Raw genomic sequence first — 19,875 nt, 5'->3', positions numbered from 1 at the left:
GTTCTTTGAGTGATATGAAGAACTGAGAAGATGTCAAAGGAAATCAAATTTGTTTGTCCGTTAGTGTGACTGAAGAGTTCTCGGTTCAGTCTAAGCTCACTGAAGGTGTTTTCTCACGTGCAGCTGAATTAATATCAGATTTATTTGACTAGAAAAAAATAAATTATTTTCAGGATAACCGGCTTAACTTTATATTGACAAACAACTTATAAACAGCTGATCAACTTACAGTGGAGGACTTGCTGTCGTTTGTTATTGTCAGATTACAATGTTGAGCTCGTCTTGTGCCCCTGCAGTCTGCCTGAGCTTCCTCATACCATACCACCATAGATCATATATCAAATAGGACAGGGCAAGTGGGCAGGTAGTTTTTTTTTTTTTATAGTGCAGAAAAGTAGTAAACGCCTCAAGAGATTTAACATGAAATAGTGAAAATCCATATATCACATCAAAGTTAAGCATCTTCTTAAGCATCCACAAAAAACTTAGAGAAAATAAATGTTCAGAAAAAATATCTCATTTTGCTGTTAAGTTCAAATCTCATTTTGACTGACATAAGTATTTTTGTGTAAGTGTAGTCTATATTTAGAACATTTTCACGGCTTTTCTTTGCCGTTAGTCAGCCTTCTCTGACCGGGGACTGAAGATGCCAACTTTGCTTTCTTTGAAGCCACCAGACCACTGTGGCAACAGGACTTTCACCTCAATTGGTTCATTTGATTGTGTAGTTGTGTGACTTTAGCGTCTTTGTATGTCAGTTTGAATTTGAACTTGAAGAGCACACAAAAACTTAAAGTTCAATATTGTGAATTGAGATTAAAGCTAATTTCTAATGCTTTTTAAATGCAAAGCGGTGGTGGGTTTGGGTTTCCAGTGGCTCTTTTAATGCCTTTTCACAGCCCAAAAGTTTGAGTTGACAACTCAGCAAACCAGAGCTGAAACGATTACTTACAGTAATTAATCAATTTATTGTAAACTTTCAACTTTTTATTGTGAAGCTGTGAAAACTGCCCACAGATTTTCAAAGCTTTGCTGGGGGTGGAGACTTTCATGCTTTCCTCAAACTTGCGGTCATTTTTGTGGTCAGATAGTGTTATTATTGTAAATCTAACAAGGGACGATCAACCACTTTTTCTTCCATCTCCACCTCCAGAGGCTCTAAACTGAACTTGACGTGTGATTGACTGTTGAGCAGCAGAAACACTCCTTCAGGAGGATACTGGTCTGGCACTCACTCACTCATTTTGCCTCTTTGTTGGTGCAGCCGAGGCAACGTCTCCTTCTACTCTTTTGGAGTTTATTTGGATGTTGATTACCGTGGAAACAGTAGATTCTTTGATGCTCTGAAGCATTCAGGTCAGTTTTCTTTGCAGCTCTACAAAAAGTGGCATCTGATTCTGGCTTCTTGTCACATTTTTCAGATGTCTATTAATCATTAGCAGCTCCCCAAAATATTAAAACTGATTTGTTCCATTGATCTTTTCACGATCCCTCAAGTTTGTTTCGTGATCCTTCGGAGGGGCCCGATTTCTGGGTTGGGAACCACTGAACTCCTTGAAAATGCTTGAAATTTAAGTGCCCAGATTTTGACTAAAATGCTTGAAACTGCTTGAAATTGTATCTGCATTTCTTTCAGAAGAAGTCGCTGTCTGACTGAATAGTTTGATTTTTAGGTAAAGAAATAAACAGGTGATAGGTGACACATTTTAAAACATGAAACTTTGTTTTGATTTCCTTTAATTTCTCACACCTCTGTAGAATGCTATCACAAAATATAATTTTGATTGTTTTTAGTGCAGTAACGTCGGATTTAATGTGGAAAAAGCAGTGAAATAATCACTGAAAAATCACTGCTGCTGGAAAAGCTTGAAAATGCACCTTGAAAAATGCTTGAAAAGTGCTTGAATTTGACCTTGGAGATGGTGTTGGAACCCTGGAATCCTTGAACTAACTATAAAGTAGTTTAACTAGCTCCACATTAATGCACCAGTATTAACAATCAAATAATATGGGCACCTAAGCAATTCTCGTGGTAGAGTGAGAATGGAGAGTGCTCCATATCTGCATGTCGTCCCCTCTGTCTCTCGTGTCTGTCTCCAGCTGTACTTTAAGAAATAAAGGCACAATAATTTTATACTTAAACTTTCAGGTAGAATCAGCAGGATTTGTCTCAGCTGCTTGTAAACGCACCAGAAACAAAGCCAATTGTTGAGTTTCCCAGGATGTCAAATACTGATGTTTTGGATTGGTAAAATATTCCGAGCAGCAAAATAATGAGAAATTAAGGAAATACAGGCATAAAACAGGTTCTCTGCAGATACAGACACCACCACACGCTTGTAGTGGGTCATAAGTGAGCAAAATGTTGCACATTGCAAGTTTAAGTGGTATTTTTAGCGCAAGCCTCTGACTTGTAATCGAGTATTTTTATATTGCAGTATTGTTACTTTTAGGTGGAGTCAAATAAACATCTTCTCTGTCATTTCTTCTCTTGTCTTTTTCGACATGAGTCTGCAAACAGGCTGCATGGTTTCTGATGCGGGTGCGAAGAGGGAAAGAAAGCCCCTTTACTGCAGTTAAGACAGTGAAACTTAATGCAACACTGCAGGCAACACTCGTGCTCACAACTGAAACTATTAAGAGCAGAAGGTTCTTATCACCACTGAAAAAAGTCCTGCATGTTGATATGAGTTTGCTCTATATTGCCTCAGTCTGTGTCAGCAACTGTGTCTGTGAGCACAATCCAAAAAACACTGAACAACGTCCGTACATCTTCAGTCTACAGAAAGAAGGAATGATAAATTATACAGCATTATTCTCATTTCAAATTATTATGGTGTGATTTTTGACAAACAAAGACGTTCCTAAGTCTGCAGAATATGATATGTAGGTCAGGATATCTTTGCAGCATTTTGACTCACGTTTCAAATATTGCACATCCTGCGGTTTGAAAATTTTAGTCGGCAATGTTAAGATTTGCATAAAATTATGATTTACTGTTGAGCCCTAAGATTAATCAGTATTGAAAATACTCATTAGTGCATTTCTAGAAAAAAAAATAGCAAAAGTTTTTCTAAACAATTAATTATTTAAACTGTATTTTTTGAGCAAAAATGCTAGTCTGAGCACACTGCAGGTATACTAAGACCCGTCATTGATAGCTTGCTTCAAGCAGCATCGCTGTATCCGCCATCTACGTTTTCAAAGTACCCGGGAAACAAGACAAACCTCCTACCTGCAACCGACACACTGAAAACGGCAAATTAGTGCCTGGGATGCTAACGATACGAATGTAAACAAGCTAGCAGCTCTTATCTTTTCCTTTGCAGTGATGAAGTCATTTTAATGCCAGAGCTCGTCTCTTGACGTGTAAATGTTCCAACAAAAAAGGCCGCAAGACGTTTATGATTGGTTTAAAGAAATGTGTGCGTGTGGAGCCAGACTTTTCTCCAGCACTTAGCCCCGTTAGAGGGAGATCTGGCTATGCGGGGCTACAAAAATACCAAAAAAATTCACCAGTTCCAGCTTCTCTGATGTGACTCTGAGCAGATTGTCTTTATCTTCTATGACAGTAACTGAATGTCTTTGAGTTGTGGACGAAACAAGACAATTGAGGCTTTAATTAACATTGATTGATATTTTTCACAACAACAAACAACTACTAATCCATTAATTGAGAAAACAATTTATTGATCAACTCTGAAAATAATTGTTAGTTGCAGTCCTAGAAATAATTTGAATGTTGAAAAGTGGGCGTGTCATTACCAGAGGTGTCATGCTGTTGCCACCCAGCTAACTAATGAATCTTCACTCTGTGCTGCTAAAAGTTGATGACTGATTGACAGGCGGACGTCAGGATATTATTGGTTGAAATTAGTTTGTTCAAGCCCGTAAGCATGAGTCATATTTTGCTTTACAGGAAGAAAAACTCCTCAACCAAACAAAAACACCCAGGACCTTCATTTCTTGGACCCAGAATGGTTTTATTAATGTGCATATTGTGCATAGTGTCCATATTCACTGTAGGAAGGTTCCCACTTCCATCACAGGAGGCCTGAAACAAAAACAGACGTTCTGAAAAAGCATGGACGTGGCAGAACAAGTCCTCACAGAGTCCTCTTGTTTCTGTTATCGTGTGGAAGCTGATGCAAGACTTCATTCATTAAATGTTTACTTAAGTGGGAGAGGAGCGAGTTAGAGATTAAGGGTGAGATAAGATTAAAAAAATACCCAGAGTTCTGCAGGAAGAGCTAAAACTGTGCTTTATTTCCTCTTGATTTCCGCTTCATTTTTCATTTCTGCATTCAAACACATGATCAGCAGCTGAGACTGTTTCTTATAGGTGCTCAGGGATCGAAAGTACATTTGTTTCTAAATCTTAAAAGCCACCTTGAATAAGTGACGATAGGAAGGAAAAAACAACAACCAAGTAGACTGAAACTCAAAAATTAGTTCTTATTTTATTTATGATGTTTTAGTCCTATCATGATCATGTCTGTAAGACTTTAGGAGTGCAAAAAACTTTGTCATAGTGTTGTTTGCTTAATAAGAAATTCAGATTTCAGCCTGTAACTAATTTCACGGCTTTGTTAAATACTCGATTCTGATTGGTCAAGCACAGCAATCTGAGGTCTGTTATGTAAGGGATAACCAATGAGTAGGTGTGCGTTAAACGGTTTAATGGCGCGACGTGGAGGTGATGAACCACCTGACACAAAGCGAAGTGACTTCGAACCGTTTAACACACGCCTACTCATTGGTTATCCCTTATATAACAGACCTCAGATTGCTGTGCTTGATTGTACCATGTTCATGTGCCGACAGCATGAAATAAAAGCATGCACAGGTTTTGCACTCAATATCAAAAGTTATGAAGCAAGAGGTCACTGTAGTCATGACGACAAATAATTCTCGTCCCTTTTGATAACAAGTAAAGGTGCAGTCACTCCAAATCTGTTGGCACACGGCGGATCCAACTCTTTTTCTGTGGAGAGGAGATAAAGTTGCGCTGTGTATGATGGGTACGGCTCAGTATATCTGAATTTGCATAATTATGACTAGACCTCTTCTTTATGCAAATGAGGTCCATCCAAAGCAGTGAAGCAGTCTCACAAAGGTCTGATCAAACAGTCGGTCAGTCTGGGCGTTTCTTTTCACATACGACACAAGATTCTGTTCCTGCATTGACTGCCTCTCACCTTAAATGTTTTCAGAAACATCATTTATGCTACTGTTTACTTGAAAAGTGAGAACAATTGTGAAGGGGCCGCCATGTTGAACAGATGTGAGCCAAAATCAAGCACCACCCACTGCCCGGAGCGTGGGGTGTTTCATTGAGATTCATCATCGTCAGATTTAGTGTGCCTTGCGTGTGTGTCAGCCTTGTTTCCATGTAGTTGGAGGACAGTTTACTTACTTGTAACTCCCAAAAGTTCCTGTTTTTCCTACTAAACTTTTAAGGATATTCCTGTAAAAAGGCTGCTGAGGATCATATAAAAGGTGCTGCTTCGTCTCTAATTAGTCCTTCGTCGTCCCTTTGACTGCTTTGATGAGGGATGTCACATCACATTTTAACCAGATAAAATAGGCTGCAGGTGGATGAAACTTTGCTGAAATAGAGCCAGGGTGAAAGATTTTTCAAGCATGTTGCTCAGCCTGTTTGCTGACGCACGGAGCAGGTTTGGACATCCTCATTTACAAAAAACTGAGCCAATCAGCTGTTCCGATCACCTCCAGTTAGGAAGCGGTGTGAGCTTTGACAGCTGTGCTCTGTAATGTTACTATGATTACAAGTTGTGTAGTAGATGAATTTCGAACAGTGATTAAACTTGAGCTGAACTACGTGTGCGTTAAATGGTGTTAACACACACCTCCCGACCAATCAGAGCAGATTATCATAGATCATAGATCCTGAAGGAACAATAAAGTAATTTTTAATTAATATTTTGTGTCAAATTAATGATTCTTTTTTAATAAGTACTCCCTCAGGATGATTCAAGACCCTGTTGGGCTCCTGTATCATATGTTGGGGTTTATTTCGCAATAATGACCTGCTCACTGTACATTATCCTTTACTGATTAAACTTGATGATATTTAAAGGTGAATGGGCCAGTGCTGATATTAGGGAGTAAAAGATTTATACATTGATATATCAGGCACTATTAGAATATATATTATAGAATATATACATAAATACATATTTTTGCAATGTTTTCTCAAATGTGTTTAACATTTGTAAAAAAAAAAAAATGAGTAGTATGTAATGGAGGCAGGATATTTTACAGTTTAACATTAAACTTTATTTCCCAAAATGACATCAGAGCACTAAAATAATGAACTTTCACTGGTAGTTTTAATAATTATACATACCTATGAGGGCTGCACAAATAATCCAAATTTTATAGAAATTGCAATTTGTCTTTCTGCAATTTTCAAGTCGCAGGAGGTGCAATATGTCCTGTCCTACAAATCAGGTTCTGCAGACTTAATAAAAACAACTTCATTTGGTACAGATCCCTGCAAAAAATGTTTTCAATCAAAACAAGAATAATGATGTAAAAATTAATATCACTAGTATCACAAGTCATATCACAACTGTAATATCAGTCAAAATATTAACAAAAAAAATGTTGAACATTAAAGGATGAAATATACATAAAGTTCTGCCTGTAAAAATAAAAATCTGAATCTAAATTTTGTTTCCTTATGTTTGTTTGCACCGTGCTGAAAGTTAGTATTTTACTGCTCTGTATCTACTCCTATAAGAAAGGCTACCTGAGTTCAAAGAAGAGAGGTGTAAGTTTGCAAAGCACTCTACAGCTGCATGACTGAAGTTTTTTCACGACGCCTCACCACATCCTTCACTCTGTAACCGCAAACAGAGGGAAGGTTTTATTCACGTCTGTGGGAAAAATTACCAAAAGTTAACACCCATGATAGAGTAACGACCATCATGGGACTCAAATCTGCCTTTAGATCCAAGTTTCACAAGTTTAAGTGTTTTATTTAATCACATTTTCACTAATGGCGTGTTGACCTCCTCATTCCCGTGTATCTGTGGTAAGTGAACGGTAGCAAACGAGGAAGTAGCTTTTGTGACTCTTCCCAATTTAAAAATAGATAACAAATGAGTTTTTCCAGTTCCTTTACTCTCCACACTTCATGTCCATGTTCTTCATTCATGTTGAGAGATTATAACACGATAAATGCATCACATATGACCTCATGCTGTATAATTACCAGGAACTAAAGCGTTAAACAGTGAAGTGGAATAACGCAAACTGCTGGTGTTTGTGTTTATTTGCAGCCAACATCTTTTTTTGTTCCCTTATATCCTCTAAAAACCAAATCGAAGCCTGATCAGTTAAGAGTATTCATTTAAATTAAGTACCTTTCCCGTCGATACTTCGGGTACTTTTGTTATATTGCGTTTTCGAGACTGTATAACTCAAACTACAACTATGACCCTGTAGCCTCTTTAAAGACTCAAAACGCACATTTAACAGTGTTTTATCACCTTTTTTTTAATTACTTTATGAACTGTTCACATATTTCGAAATGACACGTTACGTCTGTTTGGGGTTTCAGCTGTAAAATGTGGCTGACTAATTGACTTAAGGATGGGCCAGTACTAATAACTGATAATTACCTGCTTTTCATTGCTGGTACAGATAAGATAACTGATCATTTCAGATTTGTTTTGACAAAGAAAAATGAAGTAAATACTGCCAAATAAGATGCCCTTTCACGCATGAATTATGGCAACTTCAGTTTTTTTTTTCTCAGTTTTTATTCCTCTTTAGGCATAAAAAACAAACAACTGAACTTCTTCTTTCTAAACTTTTTTAAAGCATTTGTCCACTTAGGAAGACAGTTTAGTTTTCAACTGAAGAAATGTGTTTAGCAAACCAGTGAATAAAAAGATAAAATAAAATCTAATATATATTTGTATTGCAGTTAAACCAATGTTTTCACATATTGTAACAAATTCAAATACTGTTTAATATCTCGCTCTGGACTCTTTCTGTCATGCACTGCACTTTATAAAGTCACATCATGTAACTAATGATGCACAAAATATTGTTTTTGTTACAAAATGAGCTAATTACATTCTAATAACATAAATCAATTGATTTACAGCCAAGGAAGTTACAGCAGATAAAGTATTTTCAAGAATAACAAAGTGGCAGTAATGGTATGACTTGATGCATGACGTCTAATTTAGTTGACAAATGATTAATCAGAATTTCATTTAAAATTTTATTTTTACATCTGTATTACTCATTAGTTGTCACCTGATGTTAAATTTTATCTCCTTGCAGGATTTTCTACTATAGAAGGGCAAGATATTCCTGAGCTGCTCAGTGTTTCTGGTTGTCTGTCGGCCATCTTGGTTTTGAGAAAATTATGTTGCACTTTCCACGACTGGCCAGCTGCACCAGCATCTACACCATCAGAACCCAAGCATGCACTAGAAAATGAAATGAAAATTTTTATTAGCTGTCCACTGTAGTGACCAGTATGCATGAGAAAGTTTTAATAAAGCCTTGATCAGCCGATTGCTTGGATAATATACGTCAATACCGATACGCTCCAATATCAGCCAATATTTGATATCTGATATTTATTCTGCATCCCTAGAATTAACCCCAAATATAAGTAACATCACTGTGAACACTGTCAGCAACGTTACTTTTTAAATGTACAGGTTACTAGTTACACCATTAGATAATAAAATAAGTAATTTTAATTATTTCATCAAATCAGTGTAACTTATTACATTTGATTACTTTTCGATTAATTTTCTAATAAGTATTTAAAACTGGGCAGTAAAGCTAAACTGTCCTAAAAACATAAAGTTACACCAGGCTGCGTAAATCTCAGTCTAAAGTTTGCAGTTACATTAACTTATCTGTAGATGTTTGTTCAGATTTGACACTGAACATTTCAAACAAACAAACAAACAAGCTTTACACTGCGCAGTAATGTAGTATTGAGTATTTTATTCCATATGCCTGCCTGTTTATTCATTCATTGCTGAGTGTTTTATGTTAAAAGCACTTGTAACACTGATTTTGATCAGTTGATTTGTTTGAAGTGCTCCTCAAATAAGCTTTATTATTATTTTTTATTGATGTAGTTGGGCGGATTAACCTCGTTGCACTCATTGCTCTCAGCTCTTGCTCGCCGAGGGCAGCGCGTTGATTTGTGAGGCAAATGAGAGGAGATGCAAATTCAAACAAGCCTAACCAATCAAAAACAACGGTCACAATTTGAGCGCATGCTGCCAGATGAACAGAGAGACGGCTCCTTGTCACTCTTGATGGTGTTGCACTTGGTGTTGCTGAGCCTGTCTGGGGTTTTGCCAAAAGATCCTGCACGGCGACAACATGCAAATTAATGTAATATTACATAATCTTTTACCACAAAGAATAGATTTGGTTGTTTTTCAAATGAATAATTCAGTGTCATACTTTCCTAGTAACTGTAAAAGATTGCAAATACATTTTAATTTGTAATGAAATTATGTGTCCAGCACTGTGTGGAATAACATGCTGTTAATTCTCTTGTCTGTGATTTACTTTTTGGTAAACAAACATGCTGTTTATTATATGTCATGCATAATATAACATAAACATGAACTATTTCTTAATTTGGTGTGATAAAAATAATCTTGTGACAAATAGAAGGGATGCCATTTTAATACGACTACTAGTACAAAGAGGGTGTTAATAAATAAGAGGAAATTAAAAAATATATATTTAGTTAATTTTGAGATTATCGTTCTTATTTTAAATCTATGTAGTAACCTGAGTTTAACAGCTGCAGGCTGCATAATGTCAAACTACTTGAATTTTAAAGTTTGTCTGTCATGTAAAATACTGCATTAATTTGTATCATGGTTGCTTTATGAATAAAGTTTTGGGAGATGAAATTATGTTTTGTTAAGATGCAACTTTGAAGGCAAACGTATCTTTTAATGTAAAGTTTGAACTGGCCGTTCCGTTGATCATTCTGAGGCTACGAGATGCAAAAAACACATTTTATAAAAGGTTAGAAATGTAATGATTCCTGTCTGAATCATGTTGTGACTTCCTAAAGATTTTCTCGTGACCCTTCCTAAACCACAGCTGGAGAGTCTCGCTGTAAAAAACCTCAGAGAGAAGCGTCTCTGCTCTCACAGACCTGACTTTTGTCTGAAATGCACTTTGAAGCACCGTGTTTGGAATGGAAGTCATAACTTTTAACATTTCTTATCTTGACAAAATGCACGTTTTAATTTCATGCTGAAATGTCATTTTAAACTTCCCACATTTTTCTTCCCCCCTCCTGCACAGAAACACTTGTCGTGGACCCTCTGGTCGTCCTTTTGCATCTGTCCTTTGTTTGCTGAACCTCTCGGACACTTCAGACGGTCCCGATGGAAGCCAGAGGAAAGTATGACTTTAATGCAACAGCAGATGACGAGCTCAGCTTCAGAAAGGGCGACATACTGAAGGTCAGTGACAATGTATTAATATTTTATCAATATGCATCATGATATGTCTAAGATTTTGTATATCGTTTAATAAAAGTTATCTTTTCCTGGTTTTAAAGGCTTTTTAGCTGTTCTATTATTTGTCATTAATTTGGTCATTATATCCACATTACGGATGATTAAGAAGTCATAATTATAGTAGTGAAAAATATTGTGATATATTCCCCGTTCTGCAAATTCTAAACCAACCCTAGCATCATTTTCTGCGTTATGTGTTCTGTAAAAAAGTTTTCTTATCGGTGCATATCAGTAAACATAACAGTATATCTTCAACAGGCCCATATCAGGCCAATCTTTGGCTCGTATATCAGCTGACTGATATATCTGTCAAGCTCTAAATGTTTGCTCTATTTGAGAATTTACCGATAAGACTTAAGATAAGATGTTATTTATCAGCCATATCGACCAGGCCGAGTCGATTAGAAGATTTTCTCAGTGTGGCTTTAAAGTCTTTCCATGCCTTCGTGTGACTTCTTGCTTCTTTTCTATCAGATTTTAAGCCCACAGGATGAGTGGTACAAAGCAGAGATGAACGGGATGGAAGGATTCGTACCACAAAACTACATCGAGATGCAGACTCCGAGGTGAGAGGCTCTAGAAAGATCTAAAATTAGGTCCTGTTGTATCCAGTGATGAGTTCAAGGGCATCATAAAGAAGTGTGGTGATGGAGACGTGCTTGTTTTACTTGAGAGGACGCTGTGGATTTTTATAACACATGTTGCATTTTAATATGTTGTGACTGGCTGCTACTGTGGCCAGGTGTCTCTTGTGAAAGAGATTTTGAATCTCAAAGGGACTTCCTGGTTAAATTAAGGTAAAATAAATAAAAAATAAAAGGTCCCATTATCCCAGTGACCATTTACTGTTTTATTTATTCATTCACAGGGACAGTGCACTGATAGACTGCAGCTTGTGCAAAATTCAGCAGCTGAGTTTTTAACAGGAACCAGGAAAACAGATCAGTTTTAGTATCATTGCCTGCCTGTGACCCTGAGGACTGATTTTTAATATCATTTTACTTGTTTTAATGGCTCAGTACCTTCATACATTTATGAATGATTACGCTCGAGTGAGCTCCAAACCGCTCTCTCAGATCTTATAGTTCAGACTTGCTAAATATGCTTAACATGAACTACAAAAAGCTCTGCGTTCTGTCTTTATGCACCAAAGGTTTGGGACACACCCCCACCACCACACATCTGACAGACACCTTCTGTTGATAGATTTAATTTCAGAAACTTCTAAAGACTTATTTTTATCTTGCTTTTAATTCATTTTATCTTTTTTATCTTAACTGTTTATGAGATGTCTGAATTTATTTTTAACTTGAATTACGTTTTTTTTTCCCTGTAAAGCACTTTGAGTTGGATTCATTTGTATGAAAGGTTCTGTATCAATAAAGTTTTTTATTATATTGTAAAGTTCAATAAACTCCAGAGATTTCCAAAAATGAGAGAGCAGGATTTTATTCTAGGTTTTGTCGTTTCTGGTTTGTCTGTCTGTACATGTTTAGGAGACATTATGTGAGAATGTGAGCTGTGTGTGTGTGGTTCACATCAGATAAGCAATGGCGTTACATCCTGTGTGTGTGTGTGTGTGTGTGTGTGTGTGTGTGTGTGTGTGTGTTTCTGCAGGTGGTTCCAGGAGAATGCCAGTCGCAGTGCTGCAGAGGAACTCCTGAGACACAAAGACGTGGGAGACTTTGTGATCCGAGGGTGTCAGAGCTCCCCTGGAGATTTCTCCATCTCTGTCAGGTGACTGAAGACACTGTGTGTCTGTGAGGGAACCGCACCTACATTCAGCTAAACAACACACACACACACACACACACACACACACACACACACACACACACACACATTCAAATGATACAGTGTTACTACTACCTAAGACAGGGCATGTTAAGGTTTCATCTTAAGACAAAGGGTTCACCATTTTCACCCAAAGAACCCTTTATGGAACAAAGAGTTCCTCAAGGATTGTTGAAATCCTTGAAGAACTCTTTTGTAAAGGTTCTTTGTACCATGAGGATTTTTTGGTAGAACCCCCTGGGTGAGTTCCAGATAAAACACTCTGAAAATAAAGAGATTCTTCATAGAACCTCCTGAGTGTGGTCTAGATAAAACCCTTGGAATAAAAAAAGGTTCTCGGTAGAACCCCCTGAATGTGTTCTAGATAAAGCCTTGGAATATAAAAAGGGCCTTGGTAGAACCTCCGAGTGTGTTCTAGATAAAATCCTTGGAATCCAAAAAGGTTCTCCATAGAACCCCCTGAGCTTGTTCTATACAAAAACCCTGGGAATATGAAAAGTTTCTTGGTAGAACATCCTGAATGTATTCTAGATAAAGTTATTTGTTAGTGAATTCCATAACACTATTGGAATACAAAAAGGTTCTCAGTTGAACCCTCTGAGTGGGTTCTATGTAAAACCTTTGCTATATAAAAAGGGTTCTCAGTAGAACCCCCTGAGTGTGATGGAACTCACAGAGATAGTTCTGGGTGGAACCATTACACTATAGAAGGGTTCTTTCTAGAACCCCTTTTTGGGGGGTTATGGACCCTTTCACAGATGGTTCTAGGTAAAACCTAGGTAAAACCCTTCATGTCAGGTTCTAGGTAGAACTCTCTGATAGGGTCCCAAGTGGAACCTTTGTAAAAAGTTCTACCAGGAATTAAAAGAGTTCTCCTATGGGCACAAGCGTTTTAACTTAATTCTGGTTTGTAGTTAAGACCTTTGTTCCTCAGAGTGTCGTTCTGAACATGAAGTGTGGTTGAGATCTGTAAAACGGTCAGTTACACTCAGGAACCCGTCAGAACGGTGATGTTCCCCCTCTTTGCCCGTCAGTTTGTATAAATGAAGTAAACAATGACTCATCGTCTGTCCTCCCTGCTGCTCTGATGTGCTGCAAACTGCAAGACTTCACATATTTACACTCAGCAGGCAGCGGCAGAGGCAGCAGAACACGAGTAAACAGAACACAGAGGTTCAGTCACTTTACCTCAGTCTGTCTGCAGCCATAACAAGTGAACAAGGTCAAACTGCACTCGTATGCTAACTAGAACCAGGGTTCTCCAGCTTGTCCCCACAAGACAACCATCTCTGATTCCTGTTAGAATTTATTTTTTTTTCTAAAGGATCCAATTGGAACCCTACCAGAGAGTTCTACTTACAACCCAAAATAACATACATAACTAACACATAACTATTTACATTCCATGGGTTTTATCTAGAACTCACCCATGGGTTCTACCAAGAACCTTTTTATATGGTATAAGTAATCCTTGATGAAAGAGTTCTTCAAGGATTTCAGCAATCCTTGAAGAGACTTCTTTCTTCCCAAAGGGGTTCTTTGGATGAAAGGGTTCTTTTTAGAACTTTTAACTTATAAAGAACCTTGATAAAGCCTTTTTTTCAAAAGGGTTCTTCAGAAGCAAATGTAGAGCTTCAACCCTCGGGAAGAAACTTTTGGAACCTTTTTTTTTAAGAGTGCACTAAGATTTGTTTACCTCTGTTCTCTGTTCCTCATTGTTGTTGCTGAACGAGAACCATCAACAGGATGTCACATATTCCTGTCTAGTAAACGTGGGTGTTGTAGTTCTGTTCGTTGACCAGCAGAGGACGATCCAGCCGAGGAAACAGCTGAACCTCTGGAATGATGGAACAGAGGGAGTCATCAGCTGTTCAGGTTCTGCTAATCTAACACTTTTCCTCCCGTCTGTGTGCACGTTCCATGTTCCCTGCAGACACGAGAATGACGTTCAGCACTTCAAAGTGATGAGAGACATCAACAAAGGCCAGTACTTCCTGTGGTCGGAGAAGTTCACCTCCCTAAACAAGCTGGTGGAGTTCTACAAGGTCACCTCCATCTCGAAGACCAGGGAGATCTACCTCAACGACGGCAGCTCGGACAGCAAGAGCCCGTCCACGGCCCAGTCGGTAAGACGTTCCTCAACACAGGTCATGATGATGGTACAGGATTATTACTAACCTAAATGCAGAACTGAGGAACCCTTCTGTGAAGAAAATGTTTGTCAAATGTTACTGATAGTTCCATTAAGAACTCTTATCACCCAAAGAACCTTTTTAGGAAGAAAGAGTTCTTCAAGGATTGTTGAAAATCTTTGAAAAAATCTTTGTCAATGTTCACTGTACAGTACAAATGGATCACTGGTAGAACCTCTTGGGAGGTTTCTAGATAAAACTCTTGGAATATAAAAAGGTTCTCAATAGAACCTTTCAGGAGGTTTCTAGGTAAAACGCTTGGAACATAAAAAGGTTGTCAATAGAACCTGCTCGGTGGGTTCTTGATAAAACTCTTGGAATATAAAAATGTTCTCAACAGAACTCCTTGGTGCTTCATGCTGGGTTCCTGGTAGAACTCTCTGAAAGGCTTCCAAGTTTATGTTGTTTACTCGTCCCAAAAGACCAGAGGAGGCGGAGAAAATAATTTTTTTAGTTTTGTGGGTTTTTTTCCATGGTAACAGACGGTCAAGGTGCTTCGATTTGAGTTGCGGTTCCCCTTACATACAGAGAACTCGCTCAAACCAGACTTCCTGATGTCATTGCTGTTGTTAATGATGATGGGTGGCACCTGCTCAGTCCACAGGGACTCGGCTTGGGAAGTCCCCAAAAAGGGTTAATAAAAATTAATAAAGAACGCCTCTTCTTTTTCAAAAGGCCCCACCACAGTAACCTATATACCCAGTTATTCCGTGAAGTTGACTCATCACGTTATTTACAACTGTCTCTGCAAGCATCAACAAGCCTGCAGGGCTCGACGTGGCAGGTAAACTCTGTGTCTGGGCAAGTGGAACGCCTCGAGCAGTTGTCCAATCGGGCCAGTGAAAAATAAATTCAAGGACATTCATTATCATTACACGGCACAGGGTTGTACAACAATTGAAACAAGCAGGCGCTGTAGTGACGTTATATAAACTGGGACTTTTTATTTCATTTCTGTGGCAGCAAACACAACACAGTCTGAATAAAGTAATATAACTACCCCTCACATGCCTCATCTTTTATACTAGTTTTATATTTTAAAAAAATTAAACCGCTTGTCTGACATAATGCAAGTCTCCTAAGGTTTCGCCATGCCATTTGCACACTGTCACACCACACATACCCAGTTCAGACAGTGTGAAAGTGAACGTGGCTCCAAGCTAAGGTTCTACAGTGAAGATTCAGGCTAAAAACATGCTGTAAATAACATTTTTTTAGCTTTAACTTGGCATGTCTGAACTTTAGGAGACTTGGATTACACAAGTCAAGCAGTTTAGGAGTTTGTTGTTTGGGAGATTCTGCAGAGCTGTTTTCGTGTGAAACTCCAGCAGTGTTTTGTGGACTAAAAAACTAAACCTGGCCTTCAGTCGGCGTTGGGTGAACTATCCCTTTAAGAAATATTCAGGTCCATTACCTGAGCAAAAGTACCAACCCCACTGTGAAATTACTCCGTTACTGCTAGTTAAAGTTATGCAGCATTCTAAACTTTTTTTTTTTTATCAAAGTTAAAGTATTTAAAGACATAATATGCAACATTTTCCCTAAATTTTACTGTATGGACTCTTTCAGCCTATCAATCATCACTTCTGACCCACTGTCAGTGTGTGATGGTGTCTGTATCTGCAGAGACCCTGCAGCCCTCTGCCTGTTTTTCCTTATTTTCTCATCATTTTACTGTTTTCTGTTTATGAAACAATGCATAATCCCGTCATATGCAATCCATCACTAGGGAAGCCTGAATATACATGTAATGTAATAATTGTACAAATCCCTGTACATTATTTATTCGTGTTTTCAAGAGGCCTCTGCTACTTGCCACAAGAAGCAAATTTAATGTCAAGTCCTGCTGCTTACAGACACAGGCGTGATTCAGTTTCTTCCTTCCTGATTCTGATTCTTGTATTTGCATATTGACCGATGTACATCTTTATACTGTGTACACACACACACATACACACACACACACACACACACACACACACGTATATATACAAAGAAAATCGGAGGCGGAGTGACTGACTCACTCCTGGAGTGATCATGTAAAAGCAAGAAATGCCTTAATGAGGAGGAAGATGAGGAGGATGATGAGGTCGAAGAGCATCAGAAGTGGCTCTTTGTGCGACTGAAAAAAGTCTGATCTTGATCCAAGTCTTCAAACTGTTGGTGAAACTGTCTAAACTTACACTCTGCTTAAATTATTCTGCATCTAAAGTCTGCTTATATGTTGTTTCAGTGGTCAAATTTTTTGATAAAATCATCAACAGCTTGGTTTGATTCGTTCATTCATTTTCTTTAGTATTTAATTTATTCTTTTTATATTTGACTAATCAATTGTTCTATACTGTAATGATAGCCAAAAGTTATTTTATTTCAAATAGGAAATGCTGTTATAATAATGTGACTTTATTTTACTTTTTCAAAATTCTTTGATTGTTTGTTGGAATGTTAATCAGCCTAATTCACCAACTTCTTTAATTTTCATATTATGAACTGTTAAAATGGTAATTTGTACTCTTGTTGTTTTACAAAGTTAAAGGAAGAAAAGATAAAACAAAACATTTTGTTTTGTTAAAATGCAGGAGTATTTACTTAACATTAAATTATTTTGGTTATGCAATGTGAATTTTTTGCTCCCTTTTCTGTGAAGTTGCCCTGGTTTAGTTTACAGGGCAGAAATATCTTTGCACAGATCAGATGAACTTTTATCAACATATAAATAGAAACTTGTTTTTTTTTGTTTTTTCTATTTTACTGCTCGACTGTAGTTCCTGATGTGCGTATGTTGATGTTATCTACTTCCTGTGTGTTTACTTCGTATAGGTGAAGAGGGGAAGTTTGCCTGAACAGCGAAACTCAGCTGCAGCCATCGTTGCTTCACCGCGCAGAGCTTCAGACCAGCCTCACAACCAGCTGGTATACACACACACACACACACACACACACACACGCACACACACACACACAGACTTTCCGCCACTGGTTCCCATCATCTATCTGTCCGATGTATCCTCCCAGCCCTGGAACACCACCTGCTGCGTTCCTTAATGTGTTTTTTTTTTTAATTTGTTTAATTGATTTTAAATTTGATTAAGTGTTAACACTGTCAATTACATAAAATCAGAGATCACAACACTTTTTATACAGTTGACCTTTTGATGTTTGGGTCAGTTTGGTGAAGTTTGCCTTCATAATGCCATTTGGTTGAACATTTCAACCACTTATCTGTTTCTTAGCTTGTTTGCTAACTATTTTCACCAGGTATTCATGTCTTTCAGCCTATCATTTTAACTAGTTATCTGTTTCTTTCTATTTCCACAACTTATCCATTACTTTTACTTTTTACTTTACTTATTTCCACAATTTTAGCTACATACTTTTTCTGCCATTAAACCATTTTGGTTAAATTTTCCACTAATTTATTTATTACTTTTAGCTAACTAACTAATTTAATTAACTTTTCCCAGCATTTATTCACTAGTTTAAGCTAACTGTTTCTGCCATTTAACTATTTTATCTAACTTTTTTAACTATTCATTACTTTTAGCTAAATGTTTTTGCCATTTAAATCCAGTAGGCAACTTTTAGCTAACATTTATTACTTTTAACTATTTCTGACATTTATCCACTTTAGGTAACTTTTCTAACCATTTATTCATTACTTTTGGCTAAATCTTTCTGCCAAGTAAACAGTTTTTTCATTATTTTATCATTCCAACTATTTATCATTACTTTTGAACAGCTATTTGAACTGTTTATGCCTCATATAATATTTGATTGTATATGTAACATAAAGTTTGGTATTTTCCCCTCTATCCCAGGCTAAGAGAGTTGGTCTGGAGGAACGAGCTCACACCATTGGTCACACAGGACGAAACAGCCCCGTCAGCTCTGCCTATCCTCCTCGTCGCACCTCAGAAACCATGCCTCTCCCTCAGGTCAGCCCGCTGTCATTAGTTCACACTTTAAAAATCATCAGTTAAGGAACGTTAATTCACAGTTAGTTCATACATACATTTTTATAAATATGCTCAGAAATATACTATGAACATTACACAGTAAATTCCATGAACCAGTCCTAAAAAATCTACATCAGGTGATAAGATGCTGCAACAAAACTTTTCTGCTCTTGCTGCATTAACCATTATATGATTTGTACCCTTCTTATAAAGTTTTACCCTGAAGCTTTTTCAGTGAACTTGTTCATCAGGTGTTGCTTGATTGTCACTTGGTTTCCTCCTGTTGTCCCACAGAGGGCGTCCACGCTGCAGGTGAAGGCGCTGTACGACTTCACGGCAGAGGAAGACGACGAACTCGGTTTCTGCGTCGGCGACACCATCGAAGTGTTGGATCGCTCCGACCCGTCGTGGTGGAGAGGGAGGCTGCGGGGGAAGAGCGGGCTGTTTCCTGCCAACTACACTTCACAAGTGTGAGAAAACACCACGGGCAGGCGATGCGCCTCACATCCACAGACTCGCTCTGCAGGTGCACCGGCCCTAAATTTGTGTTTTTGAACATAAACGCTGAGCAGTCGGTGACTCATCGAATCTCTGCACCGCGTGTCGGCATTTCATCAAGATGCCGGTGCCCAAAGGACTGAGTCAGTTAGTGTGTTTTCAGATATATAATTTTCACATGTATGCTGCCACTCACTGTGGTGCTGGTTCAGGTTTTATTGAACAATTTTTGTGTCACTTATTTACAAAAATGGAGCAGCAACAGGAGCTTCCTCGAACCAGGAAACACACAGGAGCTGCTGCAGAAGGCACAGAGGAATGTTTTGTATTGACATGTCTGACAGCAGGTATTTATTGGTAAAATGCTCGTTGGCTGTTCTGCTAATGACTCGACTGTAATCCGATTGTTTCTGCTTGTGTTGTAGTGTGTAGCCACATTTTATACCACAAAATGTTTTGTATGAAAAATTTTGTCTGAATGCTTACAATAGACACGCAACTTCCTCGCTGCTCACTGACTTGGAAATAAACATTTTTTTAATCACTGATTTTAAGTTTAAATTAAATCTGACTGATGTGAGCCTTCGTGGGGACATTCATGCAAATTAAATCTACTTACAGGAGAAATCTGTAATATGTTCACTGCAATAAATCATAAAATGACCATGACATGTCATCAGGGATTAAGGAAAGGTGAAGTAGAAATTTTATTCCTGCTCATAATTTGTGTTTTTGTTCAAATTAATGCCGAATATTCAACAAATGACTAAGTGTCTGGCAGGCAAACTCCAGAGTGTTTACTTTCGGAGCAGTGGGCTTAGCTTTACACTGACAAACAAATGATTTATAAACAGCTGATAAACTTACAGCATAGGACTT

At 37.8% G+C, this 19,875-nt stretch overlaps 1 protein-coding gene across 1 annotated transcript; it reads left to right on the top strand.

The window, feature by feature from the left end:
• The first annotated feature begins 10,244 nt into the window (after positions 1-10,244).
• Positions 10,245-19,544, top strand: grap2a (GRB2 related adaptor protein 2a). Its single transcript, XM_084744871.1, has 7 exons — positions 10,245-10,499; positions 11,031-11,122; positions 12,174-12,293; positions 14,284-14,476; positions 17,363-17,455; positions 18,361-18,477; positions 18,793-19,544. Exons 1-7 carry the CDS (start codon positions 10,422-10,424, stop codon positions 18,970-18,972), a joined length of 873 nt encoding a protein of 290 aa, XP_084600997.1. The 5' UTR covers positions 10,245-10,421; the 3' UTR covers positions 18,973-19,544.
• The last annotated feature ends 331 nt before the right edge of the window (positions 19,545-19,875 follow it).

This window comes from Lutjanus erythropterus, chromosome 19, assembly GCF_056507025.1.
Source record: "Lutjanus erythropterus isolate fLutEry1 chromosome 19, fLutEry1.hap2, whole genome shotgun sequence".
In the NCBI taxonomy this organism is placed as follows: Eukaryota; Metazoa; Chordata; class Actinopteri; order Lutjaniformes; family Lutjanidae; genus Lutjanus; species Lutjanus erythropterus.
Note: the sequence above shows the minus strand (reverse complement) of the source record. Positions and strands in the feature narration are given on the sequence as shown.

What these genes read in the sequence shown, in the direction of transcription:
- grap2a (XM_084744871.1), top strand. Translation starts at nt 10,422, where the DNA reads ATGGAAGCCAGAGGAAAGTATGACTTTAATGCAACAGCAGATGACGAG. An exon ending in ATCGAGATGCAGACTCCGAG is followed by an intron (nt 11,123 to 12,173) that starts GTGAGAGGCTCT and finishes GTGTTTCTGCAG; the next exon opens with GTGGTTCCAGGAGAATGCCA. An exon ending in GCCCGTCCACGGCCCAGTCG is followed by an intron (nt 14,477 to 17,362) that starts GTAAGACGTTCC and finishes TACTTCGTATAG; the next exon opens with GTGAAGAGGGGAAGTTTGCC.